Source organism: Dendrobates tinctorius, unplaced genomic scaffold (assembly GCF_039654945.1).
Source record: "Dendrobates tinctorius isolate UK_male_01 unplaced genomic scaffold, ASM3965494v1 ptg000102l, whole genome shotgun sequence".
Taxonomy (NCBI): domain Eukaryota; kingdom Metazoa; phylum Chordata; class Amphibia; order Anura; family Dendrobatidae; genus Dendrobates; species Dendrobates tinctorius.
Window position 1 is genome coordinate 34,845,273 of NW_027361770.1, and position 23,292 is coordinate 34,868,564.

General features: G+C 46.7%; 1 protein-coding gene and 1 long non-coding RNA gene across 3 annotated transcripts in view; one reads left to right on the top strand and one right to left on the bottom strand.

The window, feature by feature from the left end:
• LOC141099767 (NFX1-type zinc finger-containing protein 1-like) overlaps positions 1-23,292 on the top strand; it is a 486,056-nt gene that overhangs the window by 148,547 nt on the left and 314,217 nt on the right. For both annotated transcript variants that reach the window (XM_073587805.1, XM_073587806.1), the window contains one exon: positions 23,117-23,242. In XM_073587805.1, the coding sequence (XP_073443906.1) occupies positions 23,117-23,242 (126 nt within the window). The remainder of the gene's footprint in view (positions 1-23,116; positions 23,243-23,292) is intronic.
• The window catches only part of LOC141099768 (uncharacterized), a 63,989-nt gene continuing 46,560 nt past the window's right edge, over positions 5,864-23,292 (bottom strand). Inside the window, exons 3-4 of the long non-coding RNA XR_012234521.1 lie at positions 8,010-8,038; positions 5,864-6,578 (exon numbers count right to left, since the gene is read on the bottom strand). This is a non-coding gene — a long non-coding RNA (uncharacterized lncRNA). The remainder of the gene's footprint in view (positions 6,579-8,009; positions 8,039-23,292) is intronic.

Below are 23,292 nucleotides of genomic sequence, written 5' to 3' on the forward strand. Positions count from 1 at the left end.
CGGCCCCACCCAAGCGTCTAAATGCGCTGGGTACGCTCCAAATCCCTCCATCCGCGACAACAAATCCCGCATGGAAGTCAACATCTCCCCCAGCCCCCAATCCATAAAGGAACTTGGTCCACAACTCCCTGACCTAATGCCACCGGCCGGCACCCCAACCCACTCCTGACCGCAGGGGACCTCACTAGAGATGAGGACAAACAAGACATGGAGCCATACTCACTGGTCTGCGATGACGCTGTGACTCCTCCAGTTGCCAATCCCGTATCCCGCTGGGCGTTGACTACGGAGCTTCCCCTCAGACCCTCTGGCGCCAGAGGTCCGCCACCTTGTGAAACAGGCTTTCTCAACGCCCTCATGGGGAACTCCGTCCAGGGCTGTTTGCTTCTCCGGCCCCCTGCTGAGGCAAGCGGGCTGCACAGCCACAGGGGCTTCTGCCTGCGGACACCCACCCCCCGCAACCTCCACCGAGTAGGATTTTGGCATGCGCTGCGCACTTTTGAAGGTGCGCCGTGCGCGCCGAAATGTAACATGCTGCGTTTGGCGCGCACGGGCGCACCTTCAAAAGTGCTCAGCGCATGCCAAAATCCTACTAGCGCACGGCCAGCGAACGATCTGCGCACCCTATGCTAAAGATAGGGTGCGCAGATCACAAGCGTCCATGTGCGATAGTAAGCGGCGATGACCGGATGGGGCGGGCAGGGAGCCGGCAGGGGGCGGGTCTTAGCGGCGCCGTGCGCTGCGTGGAATAAACACTAGTGTGAAACTAGCCTTAGGCCTGTAAACAGAAGTTCTTATGTGCTTGTGCTGAATGCAATTATTGGGTACAGTTAGGGTGCAGTCACAGGGGAGGATTTTCTTGTGTGCAGCAGTGCCGATTATTAGCCTGCCTTATAGCAGTATTGCTGTGTGTACACTGCTGTGCAGACAGCTTTTTACACAGCACTAATACTTTTATTCTTTTTTTTGTGCACAGTTAACGAACGTTCATTATTTCCCACACTGTATACAGCTGTACGCTCCTCACACAGTACCGTGTCCCTGCTGGTATCACGGAGAAATACATGCTGACTATCTGTATGTGTCGCCGGAAATATATAGGGCGATTTACATTTTCACTTATACTACATACACCTGGTATCTGATGATAAAGTACCTTTGTTCTAAATTTTTTAGTACGGTATAATCCATAGTGAGTGAGCGTGTGTGGTTTAGTCCTTCAATATATACGTAGATAACAAGTTTACCCTATACTTTATACACCTCCTATCTTGTGATGCAGTACCTTTGATCGACATGTTGTATTACGGTCAAATCCATAGTGAGTGAGCGTCTGAGGGTGACTACGGAAATATATCCCAAGATGTAAAATTTGCCCAACACTGGAAAAAGTTGTACGCTAATGATACATTACCCTTTTTTGCTATTTAGATTCTGGTGTAATCCATAGTGATCCTGTGAACGTCTGTCTGTAACTCCAGAAATATATTTGTAGATTTAAGATTACCCCAACACTGTGTACAGCTGTACGCTTGTGATACCTTACCCATTTACTGCCTTTTATATAGTGGTCTAATCCATATTGAGCCAGTGAGAGTCTGTTTCTGACTCTGGAAATATATACTGAGATTTACAATGACCCCTACACTGTATGCAGCTGTACGCTTCTGATCCATTACCCTTTTACTTCTTTTTATATTGTGTAATCCATACTGACCATGAGAGCATCTGTGTCTGCCTCCTAAAAAAAATAAGGAGATGTATAATGTTTAAACAATACTATATGTACCTTGTATCTGGTGATACAGTAACCTTTTTATACTTTTTATATTCTTGGCTAATGCATACTGGGACTGAGAGCGTCTGTCTCTGCCTCATGAAATGTCTACGGAGATTTAGAATGTTTAAACTATACTATATATATCTTGTATCTGGTGATACTGTACCCTTTTTCAACTTTTTACATTATTGTCAAATCCATACTGAGCATGTGAGCATATGTGTCTGCCTCCTGAAATACATACAGAGATTTTTGGTATTTTAATTATACTATATATACCTTGTATCTATTGATCCAGTACCCTTTGTGCCCGAAATTCATTCTCCACCCACCACTCAAAGTGCATCATTGACACCTGGAACATTGGCCCACATATGTGATTATTTCTTGCGGATCTTCTTTTTATAATATGGTGTGATCCATACTGAGCCTGTGAGAGGCTGTGTGTTACTCTTGAAATATATATGTAGATCGCCAAATGACCCCAGCACAGTATACAGCAGTACGCTTGGGATCCATTCCCCTTGTACTGCTTTTTATATTGTTGTGTAATCCATACTGGGCCTCAGAGCGTCTGTGTCTGCCTCCTGAAATAAATACAGAGATTTTGAATGTTGAAACTATACTATATATACCTTGTATCTGGTGATACTGTACCCTTTTTCTACTTTTTAGATTGTTGTCGAATCCATACAGGCCATGACAGCGTCTGTGTCTGCCTCCTCAAATATATACGTAGATTTATAATGTTGAATCTATACAATATATCCCTGTTATCTCGTGTTAAAATGAAACGCCGCGCAGGGCCGGGGGTTACTCAGTACCGGGCCTTTCAGGCTCTTTTAAGGGGGAAGTATGTCACGGTGGTGATTGGGACTCGGTCCGGGATCGTGACGCCACCCGTGGTACTCGGCTAGGGTAGCCGACGCTGCAATGCAGATCCTCTGGGCCGGTGTTAAAGCAGCCAAGATGATGAATCTCTCCATGGGCAGAGCTGTATCCCAGTATCCCAGGGCAGTCAAGATGGTGTTTGTGAGCCGTTGACGGTGATGGTGAGTGTAGCTTGTGTAGCAGGCGAGTTGTAAAAGACACCAAGGACACAGTTGGGTGCATTTTCTGAGTTTTTTCTCAAAAGTTTTGTGCACAAGATGACCCGATTGGTACTGTGTCATCCGAGGGAGGGGTCCGTCAAACTCCAAGGTAGATCAGGAACACCTGTTCAAGACTCTTCCTTGTGTATCATTTCTAGGCCGTGTCTCTGCGCTGATCTCTCCCTTCCTTCCTGCTGTGCACCTTCGCAAACAGTGTCCCAAGCCGGCAGCCACGGATCACACCGAGAGATGTGGGTCAGGCTCAGGGGTCCTTTATTCAAACTGCTGCCTTTTTGAGTATTGAATGCGGCTGCGACTGAAGCACTTAAAGTTACCTCAGCCTTTCTAGCTGAGCCCTCTATTTCTCCACTACCTTCAGGAGCCACCAACGAGGCCTGGTCCTTCCTTCTCCAGAAACGGGCTTCACAGGTGGCTTATTGCACTTCTTGTGCCCCAAGGACCCCTTCCTTCCAGTCTAGGAGCTTGGACAAGATTTTTCTCTCTTCTCTGACCCTCAGCCCTCTCACAGCAATCCTTCTCTTACTCTGTCCTGTCAACGACTGACAACTCTCTAGAAAGATCCATTTACCTCAGACTAGCTCCACCCACCAATTGACACCTTGCTCTCTCTGAGTGGATGCCCACAATCACGCCACTACCTAAGCTCCTCCCACTGTACCTACCTTCCACCCTAACCCCCAACACCCTTTCCTAGTCAGTCTGAGATGAGGCCATCCTCCCACCGGGTACGCCCAGAAAGCACTGACTAACTAGTGTGTGTGTTGAGTGCAGGGTTAGGAGTCCTGAGTGGTGATCCCTCCTTACCTGAGGGTGGGATACCACACCTTTGGATGAGGTGCAGTACCTCTGTGGCGACCGTACCCTCAGGGGTGCCATAGTTCCCATTCTCAACTTTCTATATTGTTGTCGGATCCATACTGGGCCTGAGAGCGTTTGTGTTTACCTCCTGAAATGTATACGGAGATTCAGTATGTTTAAACTATACTATATATACAATATACCTTGTATCTAGTGATACTGTACCCTTTTGCAAATTTTTATATTATTGTCTAATCCATACTGAGTCTGTGACCGTCTGTGTCTGACTCATGAAATATATACGGAGATTTACAATTATCCCTAGACTGTATAGAGCTGTTCGCTTCTGAAACAGTACCATATATCTGCTGGTATTTTGAGTCCATTTGGTGATGGTGGTGCATCTGCTGGTAGTGCCAAAAGTACAATAGCAGCTAAGGCAGGAGGTGTTTAGCCTGCGTCATCATCTGGCACAAGAAGGCCTTTAAGACTCCCTTTTCTGGGAGTAGGTAAACTGCTTTTAAAGCCGGAGCATCAGGAACTGGTTTTGCCTTACATTGCCGAAAAAGCCTCTAGCTCTATCGTCTCCTCTTCTGAAGTTTAAAAAAATGCAAGCACTGAATCCTTCATCCCCACTAAAAGTGAAGGATGTGGCAGCCCACACTTCAGATTACTCCATGGAGCTCTTTTCACATGCCATGCCTGTGTTATCAAGTGAAATTCTGAAATCCCCAGTCCAACATGAATCGGAGATGGAGTGCACTGATGCACAGCCACTGCTAGATGATTCTGCTGGTACATTGACCCACAGCACTACATTCCCCTCGCACTCTACAGAGCCAGAATATGACACTGATGAAACTCAGGTGCCCCTTCCCGCATACTATACCACCTTACGTGGTGACACAGAGGAAGGTGCAGATGAAAGTACTGGTTCCCTGAGCAGGTGGGGGTGTCCTACTCGTGGGCGACGGCAGTGGCACAGGGCCCCTCATAGTACGCAAAAGTGTCTCTGCTGGTAGGAGGGCCCACTCGCCGTCAGACATACCGTCGTACTATGAGGGGCCCTGTGCCAGTGCCGTCGCCCACGAGTTGTCCCCCCATTCTTGCTCAGGGCCACAGCACTTGCAATACTTACCTCTCCCTGCTCCACCACCGTGACGTCTTCCACCTTTCCTGACAGTGACATTCAGGTTACAGAGCGCGATGACATCATGTCTGTATGCCCTCTACCAAAACAGTACAAGTGCAGAGAGCTTGAAGATGGCAATGCTGAGTCCAGAGTAGAGCAGTGCCCAGCAAGGAGAGGTATTTAATTTTTTTAAATGTTGGGAGCATTTTTTGGGGAGCAAAATACACTGGAGAATGATATATGGGGCCCATCATACACTGGAGCATCATCCATTTGGCCCATCATACACTGGAGCATTCCAAATGGGGGACATCAGACACTGGAGTAGCATTTACGGGGCCCATTATACACTGTAGCATTAGAAATGGGGCCCATTATATATGGAGCATAATTTGGGCCCATAACACACTGGAGCATCATCCATGGGGACCAGCATATACTGGAGCATTCCAAATGGGAGACCTCAGACACTGGAGCAGCATTTACGGGGCCCATTATACACTGAAGCATTAGAAATGGGGCCCATTATATATGGACTCTATGGAGCATTATTTGGGCCCATAAGATAGTGGAGCATCATCCATGGGGACCAACATATACTGTAGCATTATGTGTAGCTCATCATATACTGTATGGAATATTATATGGGACCAATTATTCTGTATGGAGAAATATATGGGGCTCATTATTCTGTATGGCGCACTAGGTGTGGCCATAATACTGTATGGAGTAATATACTGTTCTTTTTTTGAGCTATTGTAGAATTTAAAATAGATATCAGTCATGTCATGTAAGCAGTGAAGTATTTTTCAGTGTACAATACCTATATTTCTGTGCCGTATCGGAGCATTATGAATTGTGGTATGTGTTAAAAGGGCGCACTGACACTCTTTGGCCCAGGGCACACGAAAACCTGGCGCCAGCCCGACCCCCCCACAACTTTAGCCAAATAACCCCCAGTTTTCAATGCGTAACTATTATTATAAAGTAAATTAAGGTTGCCAAGCTTAAGTAATAAGAATTGATGTCGGTGGCATTGAAATGGGCATTGTAGGTGTGTTTACTGTCCTCCACTCCCTGACGACTTTGCATTGGGTTTCGTGTTTCAGTCGGACCCCGACTTTTCCTTATAGTTGGCCGATTTCGTTCGACCCGACTTTTAAAAAAGTCGGGTTTCATGAAACCCAACTCGATCTGAAAAAGCAAAGTCGCTCATCTCTAATGAAGACTCATGCGGACAAGAGGATCATCGCCTCAGTATCACCCTGGAGATAAAGTCTTGCTGTCTTCCAGGATTATTCACCTGAATGGTAATTCTGGCATTGTTGACATTTTTACGCCATTTAATGGTCAGGTCAATCCTTTTTTCTTTGATAGATCGGGTGATTCTGAACACGGCGATACCAAATATGTGTATGTGTGATTTTATTTTTATTGTTTTATTTTGAATGGGGCGAAAGGGGGCTGATTTGAACTTTCATATTTTTTATATTTTTAAAAACTTTTTTTTTTTTTTTACTTTTGGCATGCTCCAGTAGTCTCCATGGGAGCCTAGAAGCTGCCATAACCAGATTGGCTCTGCTACATACAGGTGATGTAAAGATGAATCAGCCGCACTCAGACATATGCACGGTAATTAGTTTAATTCTTGTGAAAATTACACCACAATAAAAATAATGATAGTTTGGTGAACAACAAAAAAGTTAAGTAGCGAGTAGTGATGTTTCGATCCCGTCCGGGTCTTTTTCAAACCTTGCTAAAAGACAAATGAGGACATAAGTCAGGGTTATTCCATAAAGTGAAAGTTATACACAAAATAAATCAATAAATATACGTAATAACATAAACCCATACTTTTCAAACAAGAAACATGCATAAATATGTAAATAAATACTGACAAAGAAAATACATGTATAAATTGATAAGAGGCATTAAACGTAATGGAGTATAAAAGAATCCGTTGGTCAGGGTATAAAAGACAATGCGAGAGAAAAAGGTAAGATGGGGAGGGGAAGAAAGGAATAAAGAGCTTGCAGGAAAAATCTAACATGAAGAATTAATCACATACGGAGAGACAGAAATTGGAGAAAGAATCTTTTCGGAATAGGAAGGCATAGAGCCATGGGTTATATAGAGCCATGGGTTATAGAGCCATGGGCATTAAAGAGTGTCTGTATTAAATGAACAGGTGAATGGTAAAAAGTGACCGACCTATATTTAACTGGTGGCTTGGATGATGTGGTATTGCTCCCAAGGCGGGGGGGAGGATGTGGAGAGCAAAAAGGGGGGAATTAGGGGGAGCCCAAAGTTCTAAGACAGGGGCAAGGTTCCTTACTGACCTTGGATATAGATCTGGTGGCCTAGTGGAGGCTCGCTGATGTGCGCTGGTGGTGTATGGGCATTGGTGGCAGTGGATCTGTTAATAGGCATACGGGGAGCCGCACTTCCAGTATCAGAGAACCGGAAGTGGCCGCTCCATACCAGAACGAGGTCTGGTATGCATGAAGCGATGCGTATGCGCAGTACGGATCTAGCGCTTTTGTTGTCAAAAAAGGTCCCGGATCATAGTGCTGAAGCTGGAGGGCACTAGGTGCAGAATAAAAGTGCCCGGTACAAAGTTTTTGATCAAATGATTGCGGAGAGTGTGGGGCATAATGATAAATTGGACCTAATACTATATGAGGAGTGATGTACCTATAAGTAATACAAAAATTGGGGGAAAGAAATTATGTCAAAATATATGTCAACAAGAGAACAAAATGTAAAAAATGAAAAAATAGAGAAATACGAATAACGTGAGGAAAATAATCTTTATTAAATGAATAAAAAAAAAAAATGAAACAAAAAATAATGCAAATTACTGAAGAATTTTTTTGTGTCGGGAAAGGGGATTAAAAATCACAAATGAAAATTATGAAACATGAAAGAGTGGAAAAAATAAATATGAAAATGGAAATAAATTAAAAAAAAAAGAAATCATAAATGTTAAAGATAATTATTGAAAACTAAAAATAAAAGTCCAGATGTGAAAAAATGAACAAAAAAGAAAAATGAACAAAAGGAAAAAAGTGAAAATGAGTATCAAAAATAAAAAAAATAAAATTAATATTAAAATTAAAAATAAGTGTTGATGAAAAATCCAAAAATAGGTGGGGAGCGAGGGTAAAAGTTACGTGGGTTTACTTACCCATTGTTGGTATGTGGGAATCAGTGGGTCTGTAAAGGTAAAGGCAGTAGTTAAAGGGGAAAATAGAAAAAAGTCAAGAGTATAGGTCTAGCTCTATGGTCATCAGAAGTGAGTTCACTTAAGTCAAGCAAAAATAATCGACACTCCATATGACACATGATGACAAAAATCAAAGGAATTCAATTAACAGAATGATCACATCATTGAATTAGATAATCAAGTTCCCTATTGAGGCCCTTGGGTGATAAAGTTTGTAAAGTATGAATCTAGTATGACTGCCTTTCCGTCAGCAATTTCACATGGTTGCCACCCCTTCTGGGTCTGGCAACTTGTTCTAAGACCTGGAACCTCAGTTGTGAAACTTTATGGTTCATGGACAAAAAATGTTGGGGTAAAGGGAGGTAGGTCTATTTGAACCTAATAGTTGATTTGTGGCTCGCTATTCTGTACCTCACATGCTGGGTTGTTTCGTCTATATAGAGTAAGCCACAGGGACATTTTATGGCGTAGACCACAAAGTTGCTGTCACAAGTAAAAGTTACTTTTATCGGATACTGTTTGCCAGTGTGTGGATGGGTAATATTATTTAGTTTGATGACATTGGAACATGCGGCACACCCTAATCGGGAATGTGCCCGTATGCTTGAAACCAATAAAGCACTGAGTCAGTTGTTTGGAAGGGCTCCCAATGTCGGTGTCATGAATTTTACTTTATTATTGTTTGCCCACCAATTTGTCAGGGTTATGACCCACATCTTTTGGTTTCACTTTTGGTTAGGAACTTGCAGCTCTCTCCCCTTACCTTCAGGTCAGACAGGGAACTGCACCTAGGATAAGCAGTCACCGGAAAGGCTGGCTTGTCCCATACTGGCTATCGGGAACTCTGCAGTGAGGGAGGTATGTATATCACCAGTCAGCAAATACACACATAAACCTCCAATCCGTCACTGCTAGAATTTCCCAATACCACCAGAATACTTTGCTGTCACCAGCCCCTTGTTTGATGCTAAAGACTATATCGGGTCAGAAGCTAACCCAAAAGGTAGCGTATTTTGGCGCGGAGTACGTGCCGGTTCAATCATGGAGCAAAAAGAAAAAAGCTAGTAAATTTATAAGTTTACTCCAATTGTAGGCAGTGTTTACAAAAATACAAAGATATTACAAAGGGAGACAAAAATACAGTATGTACAACAGTTACAAATAAAAGGGATTAAAGTAAGAGACTTACTCTATCTCAGTCACAGATATAACGTGTTGATAAAGGGGAGGAGGGCCTTCCCAGGAAAAGAGGTCCTTCAGCACAGAATCTTAATAGCTGACCCTCCAGGCATCTGGCAACCCCCCAAATGAGCGTCTCAGCTTTATCCTTTTCTCTTGCTGACCTCACTAGGTGGGCTGAGCTAGGGGATGTATGCCCCTTTTTTTAAAAGTTATTAAAACTTCTACTTGCCATATCTCTGGCTGGGAGGCTCATAGAGTGATGCCAGGGGAATCATATCTTCTCTTACGAAATTATCTTTTGTTTGAGACCAAATATGATATGTCTGTGGGCTACGGAGTGGCAGAAGCCGTTTTTCCAGTTTCTGATGACCCTAGAAGTTGCAAAATGTTGCGATTTGTAGCTTAAATTCTACCGGTTCTGAAAATATGTGTTTGTTGTCTCTAGGATAAATGTGCGCTATAAAATTTGAGTTTGAATAGACAAAGCACCATGTGGCGGAAACAAAACCGCATTTGACTGATTAGGAGCCATAAAAGTGTCCAGCAGCTGAAAAGGAGAGGGGAGGGAGTGGATAGAATTACACAGTGTGAGAGAGAACAATTCAGAAATACAGTGTACAAACCAACTGGGTGTAGGGAGACAGGCAGTGCCAAGAGTATACTTCAAACTTTTAGGAAATACTCATAACTTCCTGACATCTCCCCCTTTTGGACTGCGCTACGGAGGCAGGGCCTCTCGGTACTCCTCCATGCACACCTCTGCGGGCTCACCCCGCCGGGATAACCAGTCTGCATTACCATGCTCACTGCTCTTTTTGTGCTTAACGTTAAAGTCGTACTGCTGGAGGGTATGGCTCCAGCATAGCAACTTTCCGTTGGTACCGGACACGGTATGCAGCCAACTCAGGGGTTTGTGGTCGGTCACGATGGTGAAGTTGCACCCTTACAGGTAGGGCTGCAAACGTTGCAGGGTCCACACCATGGCCAAGCACTCCTTCTCTATGGTGGAATAGGCCACTTCCCTGGGCAGGAGTTTCCGGCTCAGGTACAACACGGGGTGCTCTTGGTTCCCCGAGTCGTCCTGGCTGAGCACAGCATCGAGACCAATCTCGCTGGCATCAGTCTGTATTAAGAATATCTGACTGCTGTTGACTTCCCTTAGCACAGGGGAGCTGCTTAGGGCTGTTTTCAGAGCCCGAAAGGCCACCTCACAGTCATTTGTCCAATTGACTGTATGGGGTAGCTTTTTCTTGGTGAGGTCCATCAAGGGATTCGTAAGGCTACTATAGTTTTGTACAAAGCACCTATAGTACCCTACAGTGCCCAAGAAGGACATCACCTGGTTCTTGGTCCTGGGGATGGGCCAGGACATGATAGCATCCACTTTCCCAGGTTCTGGCCTCATAGAACCCCTGCCTACCCGATGCCCCAGGTAGTGGACCTCGCTCGTGCCCATCTGGCACTTTCTCGGCTTGATGGTCAGGCCTGCTTGGTGAATGCGCCCGAGCACCTCCTGGAGATGCTCAAAGTGATCCTCCCAGGTGGAACTGAAGATGGCAATGTCATCCAGGTACGCCACAACGCACCTCTCCAGTCCCTGAAGCAGGTGGTTGACCTTCCCCTGGAATGTGGCAAGGGCATTCTTTGTGCCGAACGGCATGACCGTGGACTCGTACAGTCCGAAAGGGGTGATAAAGGCAGACTACTCCTGTGCCTCGGGGCTCAGGGGAATCTGCCAATATCCCCGGCTCAGATCCATAATGGATAGATAGCGCGCGCAAGCTAACCGTTCAAGCAGCTCCTCGATGCATGTCATTGGATACGCTTCGGAGGCTGTTATGTCATTTAGCCCCCTGTAGTCCACACAGAACCGGGTTGTCAGATCCTTCTTTGGCACCAGGACTACAGGTGAGGCCCACGCGCTCTTGGACCATTTAATCACCACCAACTGTAACATCTCATCGATTTCCTGGCACATGACATGCTGCACCTCGTCAGAGATACGATAAGATGTCCGCCGGATTGGGGCATGATTCCCGGTGTCCACCTCGTGGACCGCTAGCTCAGTCCTTCCAGGTCTGTTGGTAAACACGGCCCGGAAGGATTCCAGCTTGGTTCGCAGCTGCGACCGCTGGTGGGCAGAGAGCAAAGCACTTACCTCCAAGTCCCCTATTGACCCGATAGCCTTAGCTTGGGCCAGCATGTCCAGGAGGGGGTCTTCCTCCCCATCTTCGGGCAGGTTGCAGACCGGTAGGATGCAGACTCCACGTTCTTGATAAGGCTTCATCATATTCATGTGGAAGGCCTTGCGCCTACCCCGAGCATGGTCTAGAGTGACCACGTAGGTGACTGGGTGGAGCTGTTGGTGTATGATGTACGGGCCTTCCCAGGCCGCCTGAAGCTTATCCTTTGGTACGGGGACCAGCACCCATACCTTCTGACCCACCTTGTAGGTCTGTTCCAGGGGATTCTGGTCATACCAGTGCTTTTGCTCAGCCTGGGCCTGCGCCATGTTGTCATGTACCAACTGCGTCAAGGTCTGCATCTTGTCACGGAAGCGCATGACATACTTCACGATGGACACTTCTGAAGGGCTCTGCTCTTCTTCCCAGGAGTCCCTTACCAACCCAAGGGGTCCCCGGACTCGCCTGCCGTTCAGGAGCTCGAAGGGGGAAAATCCCGTTGAGGCCTGCGTAACCTTTCGGTAAGCAAATAGCAGGTGTGGGAGATACCGCTCCCAGTCGCGTCCCTGAGTCTCAACCAGCATTTTTAGCATCTGTTTGAGGGTACCGATGAAGCGCTCACACAAACCCTTGGTTTGGGGGTAATACACGCTCTATACTAGACGCTTCACAGAGAGCCTCCATTAGGCGAGACATACATTGAGTCCCCTGGTCAGTAAGCATCTTCCTGGGAAATCCTTGTGAGAAAATGGCCAACATTGAGGACAGAGCCACTGCCTCCGGGTACCTGGTAGCATAATCTACCACAGTGAGGATGTAACGCTTTCCAGAGCTGCTGGGTATGGCCAGTGGTCCCACAAGGTCCACAGCAATCCTATGGAAAGGCTTCTCTATCACTGGCAAAGAGATCAGGGGAGCAAGCCCTGACTTCCCTACTCTTTGACATTGTAACAATTATGAAGATACTCTGGAATCTGATTGCATAGGATAAGAACGAATCTGAGACCGAAGTTGTGACAAAATAAACTGTATTAACAAGCAAGGTGTACAATATAAACTAACAGCTTATCCTGAGTTTACAACACAAAACAAAAATGTCCAGCAACTACGTTAAATGAAGCTGAGTGCGACCGGCACTTATACATAACAAAAATGTCCAGCAGCTATGTTATATGAAGCAGAGTGCGACCGGCACCTATACGTAAGGAAAATGACCGGCAACAATGTTATATGAAGCAGAGTGCGACTGGCACTTATATGTAATGAAAATGTCCAGCAACAATGTTATATGAAGCAGAGTGCGACCGGTACTTATACGTAATGAAAATGTCCAGCAACTTTCATGGCAGTCCAGAAATATGCAGGAGATGTTCAGCAAGGAGGAGGATTTCCAGTGTACTACTTTAGGGCTGAAAAAGTCCCGCTAAGTCCAGCACCGCAGACCGCACAGACACAGTTCAAGAAAAAGTACACTGATAATAATAATGTCAAAGTTTCCTACAGACACAGAAGTTCCAGAAATGTATAACTCCTCACTTAGATGTCCGAACAAAAGGTAACCACAGGCAGGATCAGGAAGCAGCACAGATGAGTGAAGGCAGCTGGAAGTGATGAGGCAGAGCACCGAGTAATGAGCAGCAGTAGGAACTACAGAAGCAAGCCACGAAGATGCTCAGGAGCCAGCTGAACACACACAATACTCAGGCAGGGAGTGGGAGAAGAGGGTTGCATTGACAATCCAACACAATGGGCAGCACTTTGAACACATTTTCTAAGTGGTCATAAACTTGTAAATAACTCATGAAATATTAAAGTTATGTTAAAACCAAGCACACCATTGTTTTTCTAGTGAAATTCTCAATAAGTTTGATGTGTCACATGACCCTCTTCCCATTGGAAAAAATAAAGTTGGATCCAAAATGGCCAACTTCAAAATGACCGCCATGGTCATGACCCATCTTGAAAAGTTTCCCCCCTCCCATATACTAACGTGCCACAAACAAGAAGTTGATATCACCAACCATTCCCATTTTATTTAGGTGTATCCATATAAATTGCCCACCCTGTATATATATATATATATATTTTATAACGTTCCACACTGTCTGTGGACAGGGATTACTCACGTTGCCAGTCTTGGATGTAAACACTGGCACACTCAGGGTTAAAATGAGTCCATTCGGTTTATTTGCTCCATAAACCTCACAGCAACAAAACAAAGTTTCCAGCCTTCACAGCAGATGAAAGCAACATAAACAGTCCTTAGCTGGGCCTTGTTCCCTCAGGCCCTGTGCACACACAGTCCAGGGCAATGTCCAGCCCGGAGGCTCCGACTTGAGCCGTACACACAGGAGGGCTTCTCCTTCCTAAGAACACAGACTACTCTGTAGTGTCCCACTTTGACAGACTCCCTCACACTCACTGCTCATGTGCTAAACACAGCCTCCTTTATATGGGCTGTAACCACACCCACAGGTGAGGTATGGATCACATGGGCTGGTCACATGGTCATTACCTCACGGCAGGTCGTCAAAGTCCTGCAGGTCCTGAAGGAAAACGGGTACAGTCAGCACCCTCACTCAGAGGTGAGGTAGTATGGGTAGCCAGACCCTACCATCTCTCATAGTTACCCGCAACCCGGACCCAGTGCACTAAATGACATTAGTGCTCACGTGCACTAAAGACAAAATACTCCGGGTTGCATCGCAGGGAACATCCACCCCTGTGACATATACCTCCCATTAACCACGCGACCACCAGTCACACCACAAATGATATATATATATATATATATATATATATATATATATATACACTCACTGGCCACTTTATTAGGTACACCTGTCCAACTGTGTGTTAAGACTTAATTTCTAATCAGCCAATCACATGGCGGCAACTCAGTGCATTTAGGCATGTAGACATGGTCAAGACAATCTCCTGCAGTTCAAACCGAGCATCAGTATGGGGAAGAAAGGTGATTTGAGTGCCTTTGAACGTGGCATGATTGTTGGTGCCAGAAGGGCTGGTGTGAGAATTTCAGAAACTGCTGATCTACTGGGATTTTCACGCACAACCATCTCTAGGGTTTACAGAGAATGGTCCGAAAAAGAAAAAAAATCCAGTGAGCGGCCGTTCTGTGGCCGGAAATGCCATGTTGATGCCAGAGGTCAGAGGAGAATGGGCAGACTGGATCGAGCTGATAGAAAGGCAACAGTGACTCAAATTGCCACCCGTTACAACCAAGGTAGGCAGAAGAGCATCTCTGAACGCACAGTGCGTCGAACTTTGAGGCAGATGGGCTACAGCAGCAGAAGACCACACTGGGTACCACTCCTCTCAGCTAAGAACAGGAAACTGAGGCTAAAATTTGCACAAGCTCATCGAAATTGGACAGTAGAAGATTGGAAAAACGTTGCCTGGTCTGATGAGTCTCGATTTCTGCTGCGACATTCGGATGGTAGGGTCAGAATTTGGCGTAAACAACATGAAAGCATGGATCCATCCTGCCTTGTATCAACAGTTCAGGCTGGTGGTGGTGGTGTCATGGTGTGGGGAATTTTTTCTGGGCACTCTTTGGGCCCCTTGGTACCAATTGAGCATCGTTGCAACGCCACAGCCTACCTGAGTATTGTTGCTGACCATGTCCATCCCTTTATGACCACAATGTACCCAACATCTGATGGCTACTTTCAGCAGGATAATGCGCCATGTCATAAAGCTCGAATCATCTCAGATTGGTTTCTTGAACATGACAATGAGTTTACTGTACTCAAATGGCCTCCTCAGTCACCAGATCTCAATCCAATAGAGCATCTTTGGGATGTGGTGGAACGGGAGATTCGCATCAGGGATGTGCAGCCGACAAATCTGCGCCAACTGTGTGATGCCATCATGTCAATATGGTCCAAAATCTCTGAGGAATGCTTCCAGCACCTTGTTGAATCTCTGCCACGAAGAATTGAGGCAGTTCTGAAGGCAAAAGGGGGTCCAACCCCTTACTAGCATGGTGTACCTAATAAAGTGGCCAGTGAGTGTATATATATATATATATACACACACACACACATCCCATACACATTAATAAAAAAAAAGCTGCCGCCCATTCCCCTGATACTCTGCTCCGGTCCCCAAGGCTCCACCCAACACGTACATGCTTGTGCACACAGCTGGTGATGTCATCATGTTGAGCTCCCCTGGAGCTGCGTGGCCATTCACCAGACAGCCCCCCCAATCATAAACCTCCAGCAGACAGCTCCTCCATGCATAAACACCTAGCAGACAGCCCCCAATCATAGAACCACAGCAGACAGCCCCTCCATGTATAAACATCTAGCAGACAGCCCCCAATCATAGAACCCCAGCAGACAGCCCCCCCAAGCATAAACCCCCAGCAGACAGGCTCCCAAGCATAAACCACAGCAAACAGCCCCTGCGCCTTTATGCATAAACACCCAGCTGACAGCACCCCCCCAAGCATAAAACCTCAGCAGACAGCCTTCTAAGCATGAACCTCCAGCAGACAGCCCCTTCATGCATAAACACCTAGCATACAGCCCCCCAAGCATAAAACCCCAGCAGGTAGCCCCCAAGCATAAACCCTAGTAGAAAGCCTCCCAAGCATAAACCCCAGCAAACAGCCTCTGAGCCTTTATGCATAAACACCCAGCAGACTGCCCCACAAGCATAACCTCCAGAACACAGCACCCCAGGCATGTACCCCCACCTGAAAACCTTCCCAAGCATAAACCCCACCAGACAGCCCCCCAGCATAACTCCCACCTCAAATCCCACCAAACAGCCCCCACCTCAAGCATATCCCCCACCCCAAAATCTTACCACAAAGGACCCGCAGCATTAGCCCCCCAAATTTCACCCAATATCAAGCCCCCTTAACTAAAAAAACAAACAAACCAGCAATAAAAAAAAACATAACTCCTTTCTTTCACTCTGAGGACACGACCTCGCTCTCCGGATAGTGCTGCAGGAGACTACGGTGTCCACAGGATAATGGCTGCTTCACATCTTGCTGAATCATAACAGGCACATAAAACATGACATGAAATTACGTCATACCTGGAAAGAGCCTATACACTAGCATCTACCCTGCCGGGATATGTGCCCCGCCAATAGTGGTGGCAGAACACAAAACATTATAATGAGGGCAAACGGGCAATGGGCCCCCTGGAGTCGTGGGCCCTGCGCTGTAGGTTAGATTGGCCTCACTATAATCCACCTATGAATCCATGTGTATGCGGAGAAACAATCAAATTCTGGTGCATAGAACAGATTTTAAGTTGAATTCATTTTTGCAGAAATTTAGAACATGGGAACTGTCACGATCCATTTTTGGATCTGTGTCAGATCTGGATTCTCACATATAAACTTTTCCTTTCAGGCCATCGGTGGTTAAGGCTACTTTCACACTTGCGTTTTTTTGCGCTGCGTGCGCAGTGCAAATGCGCATAAAAAATGCATCATGCGTTTTTAATGTGTTTCCTTGTTTTTTTGCGCATGGTTTTTACGAAAAAACGCATGCATTTTTAAACGCTGACGTGCGCATGACCATGCGCACGTCAGCGTTCCCATAGGCTCTAATGTGTGTTTAGGTGAATTCCGTGCGCATGCGGTTTTTTTTAGACAGATCGGACGCACCAAAAATGCAACGGGTTGCATTTTGTGCGCCTGGGGGCACACTGCAATAAAACGCATGCGCATACAAACGCGTACAAACGAATGACAATGCGCACCCATGTTAAATATAGGGGAAAAACGCATGCACGTGTATGCGCAAAAACGCAGTGCAAAAAAACACAAGTGTGAAACCAGCCTAACATCAGTTTTTCACCCCGGTAGCCGTTGGTGTAATTGCATTGCTAGGTGAGTTTGCTGATGCTGGTGGTGACCACTCCCACATCCCTGTAAAAGGTCACCTGGTGCATCAGCTGACTGTTGGTTATACAGGTCTTTTTGGATACCAACCGGGCTGAAGGCAGGAGCTTTCTGGTGCAGTGGTGTTTCAGCTGAATGCTGTGATCTGGTGCCTACTCTGCTATGCGGTGCATTGCAGCAGAGAAAGCTAAGTGTTGTTTGTCTTACTTTGTTATTTCTTCCCTTGGTGTTGTATTAGTGCAGCAGTGGGACCAGTGTCCGCACTTGCCAATTCCCTACTTAGGGATAGGTGCAAGGCAAGTGAGGGCTAAGGTAACCTGCTCGGCAACGGTTTGAAAGAAGCCGTATAGGAACATCAAGGTAGACCAGGGCACAGCCTCAGGAGCGTGTAGGAGGTGTCCATTTCCCCGTTCCTTATCGCAGGGCCCACCGTTGTAATTGTGTCCTGGGTGTTCACTTGTTTGCTGTTTGGTGACCGACCGATTGCTGGGTCGTGTCACACAGGCCCAGTCACTTCGTGACATTATAACTAACCCTCCCATTTGTTCTGGTGAGCCATGGCCCAAATGCAGGCCTTTGCCCAACTGCTCCAGACTGCTCCTCACTGATGAGCTTAGGGTACTGCGTGGTGAGGTGGTGCAGCAGTTGGTGGGGTTTGGGGCCTTGGTGCAGGTGCAGGCTCAACCAGAACCCAAGATATCTCTCCCTGACAGGTTTTGTGGAGGGAGAGATACATTTTTGGTTTTCCAGGAGGCCTGCAAGTTATACTTCAGGCTCCGTCCTCGTTCATCAGGGAGTGAGGAACAACGGGTGGGAATCGTTATATCCCTTCTTAAGGGTGATCCCCAATCCTGGGCCTTCTCCCTGCCGGTCGATTCACCATCTCTACGATCAGTGGATGAGTTTTTTGCAGCATTGGCGCTGGTGTATGGGGATCCAGATGGTGTCTCCTTGGCGGTATCCCGACTTCGTAAAATCAAGCGGGGGTCCGGCCGGCTGAGGAGTACTGCTCATAGTTCAGGAGGTGGGCTGCTGACACGCGGTGGAATGACCCTGCCCTTAGGAGTCATTTTGTGCAGGGTCTGTCTCCAAGGTTTCAGGATACTCTGGTGCAGTACCCCAGGTCATTGGAGGCCGCCATGTCCCTTGCCATCCGGGTCGATAGACGCTTGAGGGAGAGACATACACGATATGTGCCCCCTGTAGTCCTTGCTAGGGAGGAGGACACACCAGTGCTGACGGACGAACCTATGCAGGTGGGAGGAGTTAGTTCCCAAACTGTGTCACCTGCGGTTCGTCCTGGTGTGGGGGCATGTTTATGCTGTGGGCAGGCTGGTCATTTTATCGGGGTCTGCCCAGCTCGAGTAAAAACATCTGTACCACCTAAGAAGCCACGTCCCCCTGATTGTGTGGAGGGAGGCGACCAGGCAGTGTATATTTCCTGCATTTTTTACCCTCAGTGTACCTTGTCAGCAGAAGTGCTGGTTGGTGGGGTAACTGAGGGTATACCAGCGCTTGTGGACAGTGGAGCAGGAGTCAATCTGGTGGATGCTCACTTTGTCCAGACCCATGGCCTGAGGTGTAGGACACTAGCGAAACCCCTAAGTGTCCAGGCCATTGACTCTGTCCCACTTAGCCAGGGGAGGTTGACCCAAGTCATCCAGGCCATTGACTCTGTCCCACTTAGCCAGGGGAGGTTGACCCAAGTCGTGGATAATATACACTGTGTGCAGAATTATTAGGCAAATAAGTTTTTTGATCACATCATCCTTTTTATACATGTTATCCTACTCCAAGCTGTAAAGGCTTGAAAGCCAACTGCCAATTATGTAAATCATGTGATTTGCATCTCTGTAATGAGGATGGGTGTGGTCTAATGACATCAACACCCTATATAAGGTGTGCTTAATTATTAGGCAACTTCCTTTCCTTTGGCAAAATGGGTCAGAAGAGAGATTTGATGGACTCTGAAAAGTAAAAAATTGTGAGATGTCTTGCAGAGGGATGCAGCAGACTTGAAATTGCCAAACTTTTGAAGCGTGATCACCGAACAATCAAGCATTTCATGGCAAATATCCAACAGGGTCGCAAGAAGCGTGTTGATAAAAAAAGGCACAAAATAACTGCCCATGAATTGAGGAAAATCAAGCGTGAAGCTGCCAACATGGCATTTGCCACCAGTTTTGCCATATTTCAGAGCTGCAACGTTACTGGAGTATCAAAAAGCACAAGGTGTGCCATACTCAAGGACATGGCCAAGGTAAGGAAGGCTGGAAAACGACTACCTTTGAACAAGAAACATAAGATAAAACGTCAAGACTGGGCCAAGAAATATCTTAAGACTGATTTTTCTAAGTTTTTATGGACTGATGAAATGAGAACGACTTTTGATGGGCCAGATGGATGGGCCCAAGGCTGGATCAGTAAAGGGCAAAGAGCTCCACTCCAACTCAGACACCAGCAAGGGGGAGGTGGGGTACTGGTATGGGCTGGTGTTAGGCATCAGGTTCCTGCAGCTGCACAGCTGGAATCCAGTGCCTTGCATCCAGCGGTCTCCCATTCTCCACCGACCGCTCATGAGCCCGCACAGCAATCTCGGCGTCCCAGATGCTCTGCTCAGACCAGTTCTGTAGGACTGGTTGTTCCTGCCACCTCTGGGTCAGCAATAGCAGCGCAGGCTGTCCTGCAGCAAGCCACTTCAGAGGCTAAGTCCTCTCGTCGCGCTACTGGGCATGCTCACGAGACGATCTCTCATTGGAGATCGGGAGTCACGTGCTCAGGTCCTTCTCTTGATCTGATTGGTCCATCTCAGAGACCTGGAACGTCCCGGAAGCGCACAGCTATAAAAGGTCCGCATGGCCGCTCGGCCACGTGCTAGTATAGACTCTAATTGCTACTGTGTGTATGGTGATGGATGTATGGACTGCGAATGACTCATTAAGATTTCCCGCCCTCTGATATTACGAGTGCATTTAGGGATCTAGTTATAGAGTCAGCGCCAGTCAGTGGCAAGTTACTGGCCACACGGCACATCCTCCACAGTGCTAGCGTCCGACAGTGTGCCCCTCTTGGGCACTGTCGCATTGCGGCTGGGTCAGTCGCCGCGCTGCTGTAGTAGCACTAGTTGGCGTCCGCGGTAGCGATGCTGCACGCACGGTAGGTCTAGACGGACATCGCCCTGAGTCTTGGGCTTAGTCCTGTGACCACATACCGTGCGTGCAGTTCGCTGAGTCCTGTGAGGTCAACAGGCTTGGCATTTATGTTCATGCCTTAGGCGACTCTGTGAATCAACAGAATATGCCCAGCGCACATCGGGTGACGTATAACCCGCGTGTGCTATACCGCCATATAGCGCGTCTGCCATTGTCTAGCAGCGGTTTTAACACCTACTGCACGGTGGACCCCGGGCGACGAACACACTTTCTATTATTTAATATTTAGTGTGTTCCGCCGTCCCTAACAGGCTGGTATCAAAGATGAACTTGTGGGACCTTTTCGGGTTGAGGATGGAGTGAAGCTCAACTCCCAGACCTACTGCCAGTTTCTGGAACACACCTTCTTCAAGCTGTGGTACAGGAAGAAGTCAGTATTGTTCAAGAAAAACATGATTTTCATGCAGGACAATGCTCCATCACATGCATCCAAATACTCCACAGAGTGGCTGGCCAGTAAAGGCCTAAAAGAAGAAAAAATAATGTCATGGCCCACTTGTTCACCTAATCTGAATCCCATAGAGAACCTGTGGTCCCTCATAAAATGTGAGATCTACAGGGAGGGAAAACAGTACACCTCTTGGAACAGTGTCAGGGAGGCTGTGGTGGCTGCTGCATGCAATGTTGATCGTAAACAGATCAAGCAACTGACAGAATCTATGGATGGAAGGCTTTTGAGTGTCATCGTAAAGAAAGGTGGCTATATTGGTCACTGATATTTTTGTTTGTTTTTGAATGTCAGAAATGTTTATTTCTACATTTTGTGTTGTTATATGTTTACCTAGTGAAAATAAACAAGTGAGATGGGTATGTATTTGGTTTTTCTTAAGTTGCCTAATAAATCTGCACAGTAATAGTTACCTGCAAAACAGATATCCTCCTAAGATAGCCAAATCTAGAAAAAACCCCACTCCAACTTCCAAAAATATTAAGCTTTGATATTTATGAGTCTTTTGGGTTGACTGAGAACATAGTTGTTGTTCAATAATAAAAAGAATCCTCTCAAATACAACTTGCCTAATAATTCTGCACTCAGTGTACATCTGCGTATAGGGACTCATCATGAAGAGTCCCTGTCATGCTACGTCTTGGGGGGAATGCCAACACCCATCGTTTTAGGCTTCCCTTGGTTGAAAAGACAACCCGGTCATAGATTGGCGGTCTAGGGAAGTAGTCAGCTGGGATCAGTCGTGTGAGGGCTGCCGCCCAGGGGCTACTGTCTCTGCCGTCATTTTACAACCATCCCCTTCTTCTCCAGTGGGGGCAGCAGAGGTGCTGCCAGGGAGTAGGGGCAAGTCTCAACCCTCACCACATGCTAACCCTGAGTGTTGAAGTCCTTGTAGGAGGAAGGGTCAGAGGAAGGTGGTGGTTCCATCTGAGCATGGTGGGGGTGTGAGTGTGATGACACAGGGGGACGCCTCTGTTGTCGGTTCTGTGAAGAGTTCACCATCTTGTGTCAAACGTGTGCGTGACAGTAAATGTTCAGGTTCGGACCTGTTTGTGAATGAGTACATATGGGTGCCCACCAAAAACATCCAGTGGAAGTGTTCTGCTGGGGTCTGGAGTTCTCAGGTGATCGGGCCGTATCGGGTGTCGGCCATTCTCGGCCCGGGGACTTACCAGCTGGAGTTACCCCCAGTAATGCCCATACACAACTCATTCCCCAGGTCGGCGCTCTGGAGATTTGTGTCGCCTCCGGAGCATACATTGTCACCTCCATCAGTCCATGTTTGCCATAAACCTGAGAGTCAGGTGATTGCAGAGGTGAACTCTGGTGGATCGAGGCATCCTCATTGTAGGTTGTTTTCTGGTGTGGTGTTGAGGGTCCAGAAGCCCCTCATTGAAGGAGGGGTACTGTCACAATCCATTTTTTGATCTGTCAGATCTGGATTCTCATATAAACTTTTTTCCTTTCAGGCCTTCGGGGGTTAACATCAGTTTTTCACCCCGGTGGCCACTGGTGTAATTGCATTGCTAGGTGAGTTTACTGATGCTGGTGGTGACCACTCCCACATCCCTTTAAAAGGTCACCTGGTGCATCATCTGACTGTTGGTTATACAGGTCTTTTTGGATACCAACTGGGCTGAAGACAGGAGCTTTCTGGTGCAGTGGTGCTTCAGCTGAATGCTGTGATCTGGTGCCTACTCTGCTGTGTGGTGCATTGCAGCAGAGAAAGCTAAGTGTTGTTTGTCTTACCTCATTTGTTATTTCTTCCCTTGGTGTTGTATTAGTGCAGCGGTGGGACCAGTGTCCGCACTTGCCAATTCCCTACTTAGGGATAGATGCAGGGCAAGTGAGGGCTAAGGTATCCTGCTCGACGACGGTTTGAAAGAAGCCGTATAGGGACATCAGGATAGACCAGGGCACAGCCTCAGGAGAGTGCAGGAGGTGCCAATTTCCCCATTCCCTATTGCAGGGCCCACTGTTGTAATTGTGTTCCCGGTGTTCCCTTGTTTGTTTGCTGTTTGGTGACCGGTCGATTGCTGGGTCGTGTCACACAGGGCCAGTCACTTCGTGACAGGAACTTAGCTCTGTAAGAATTATATTTTACTGCAAGTTTATCCGCTAATTTCTCTCTTTGCATATTCATTTGATTTTTAGGTAAAACCTACGTGGGGCTGAAAATTATGCATACACTACTTACTAACAGTGATCTTTGGAAACAGGGGAATAATCCAATACTGGTTGTGTGTTACACAAACCATGCCCTTGATCAGTTTCTGGAAGGTAAATTTTGCTGCTCTCAATCTGTAATAAACTATACTGAACAAAAATAT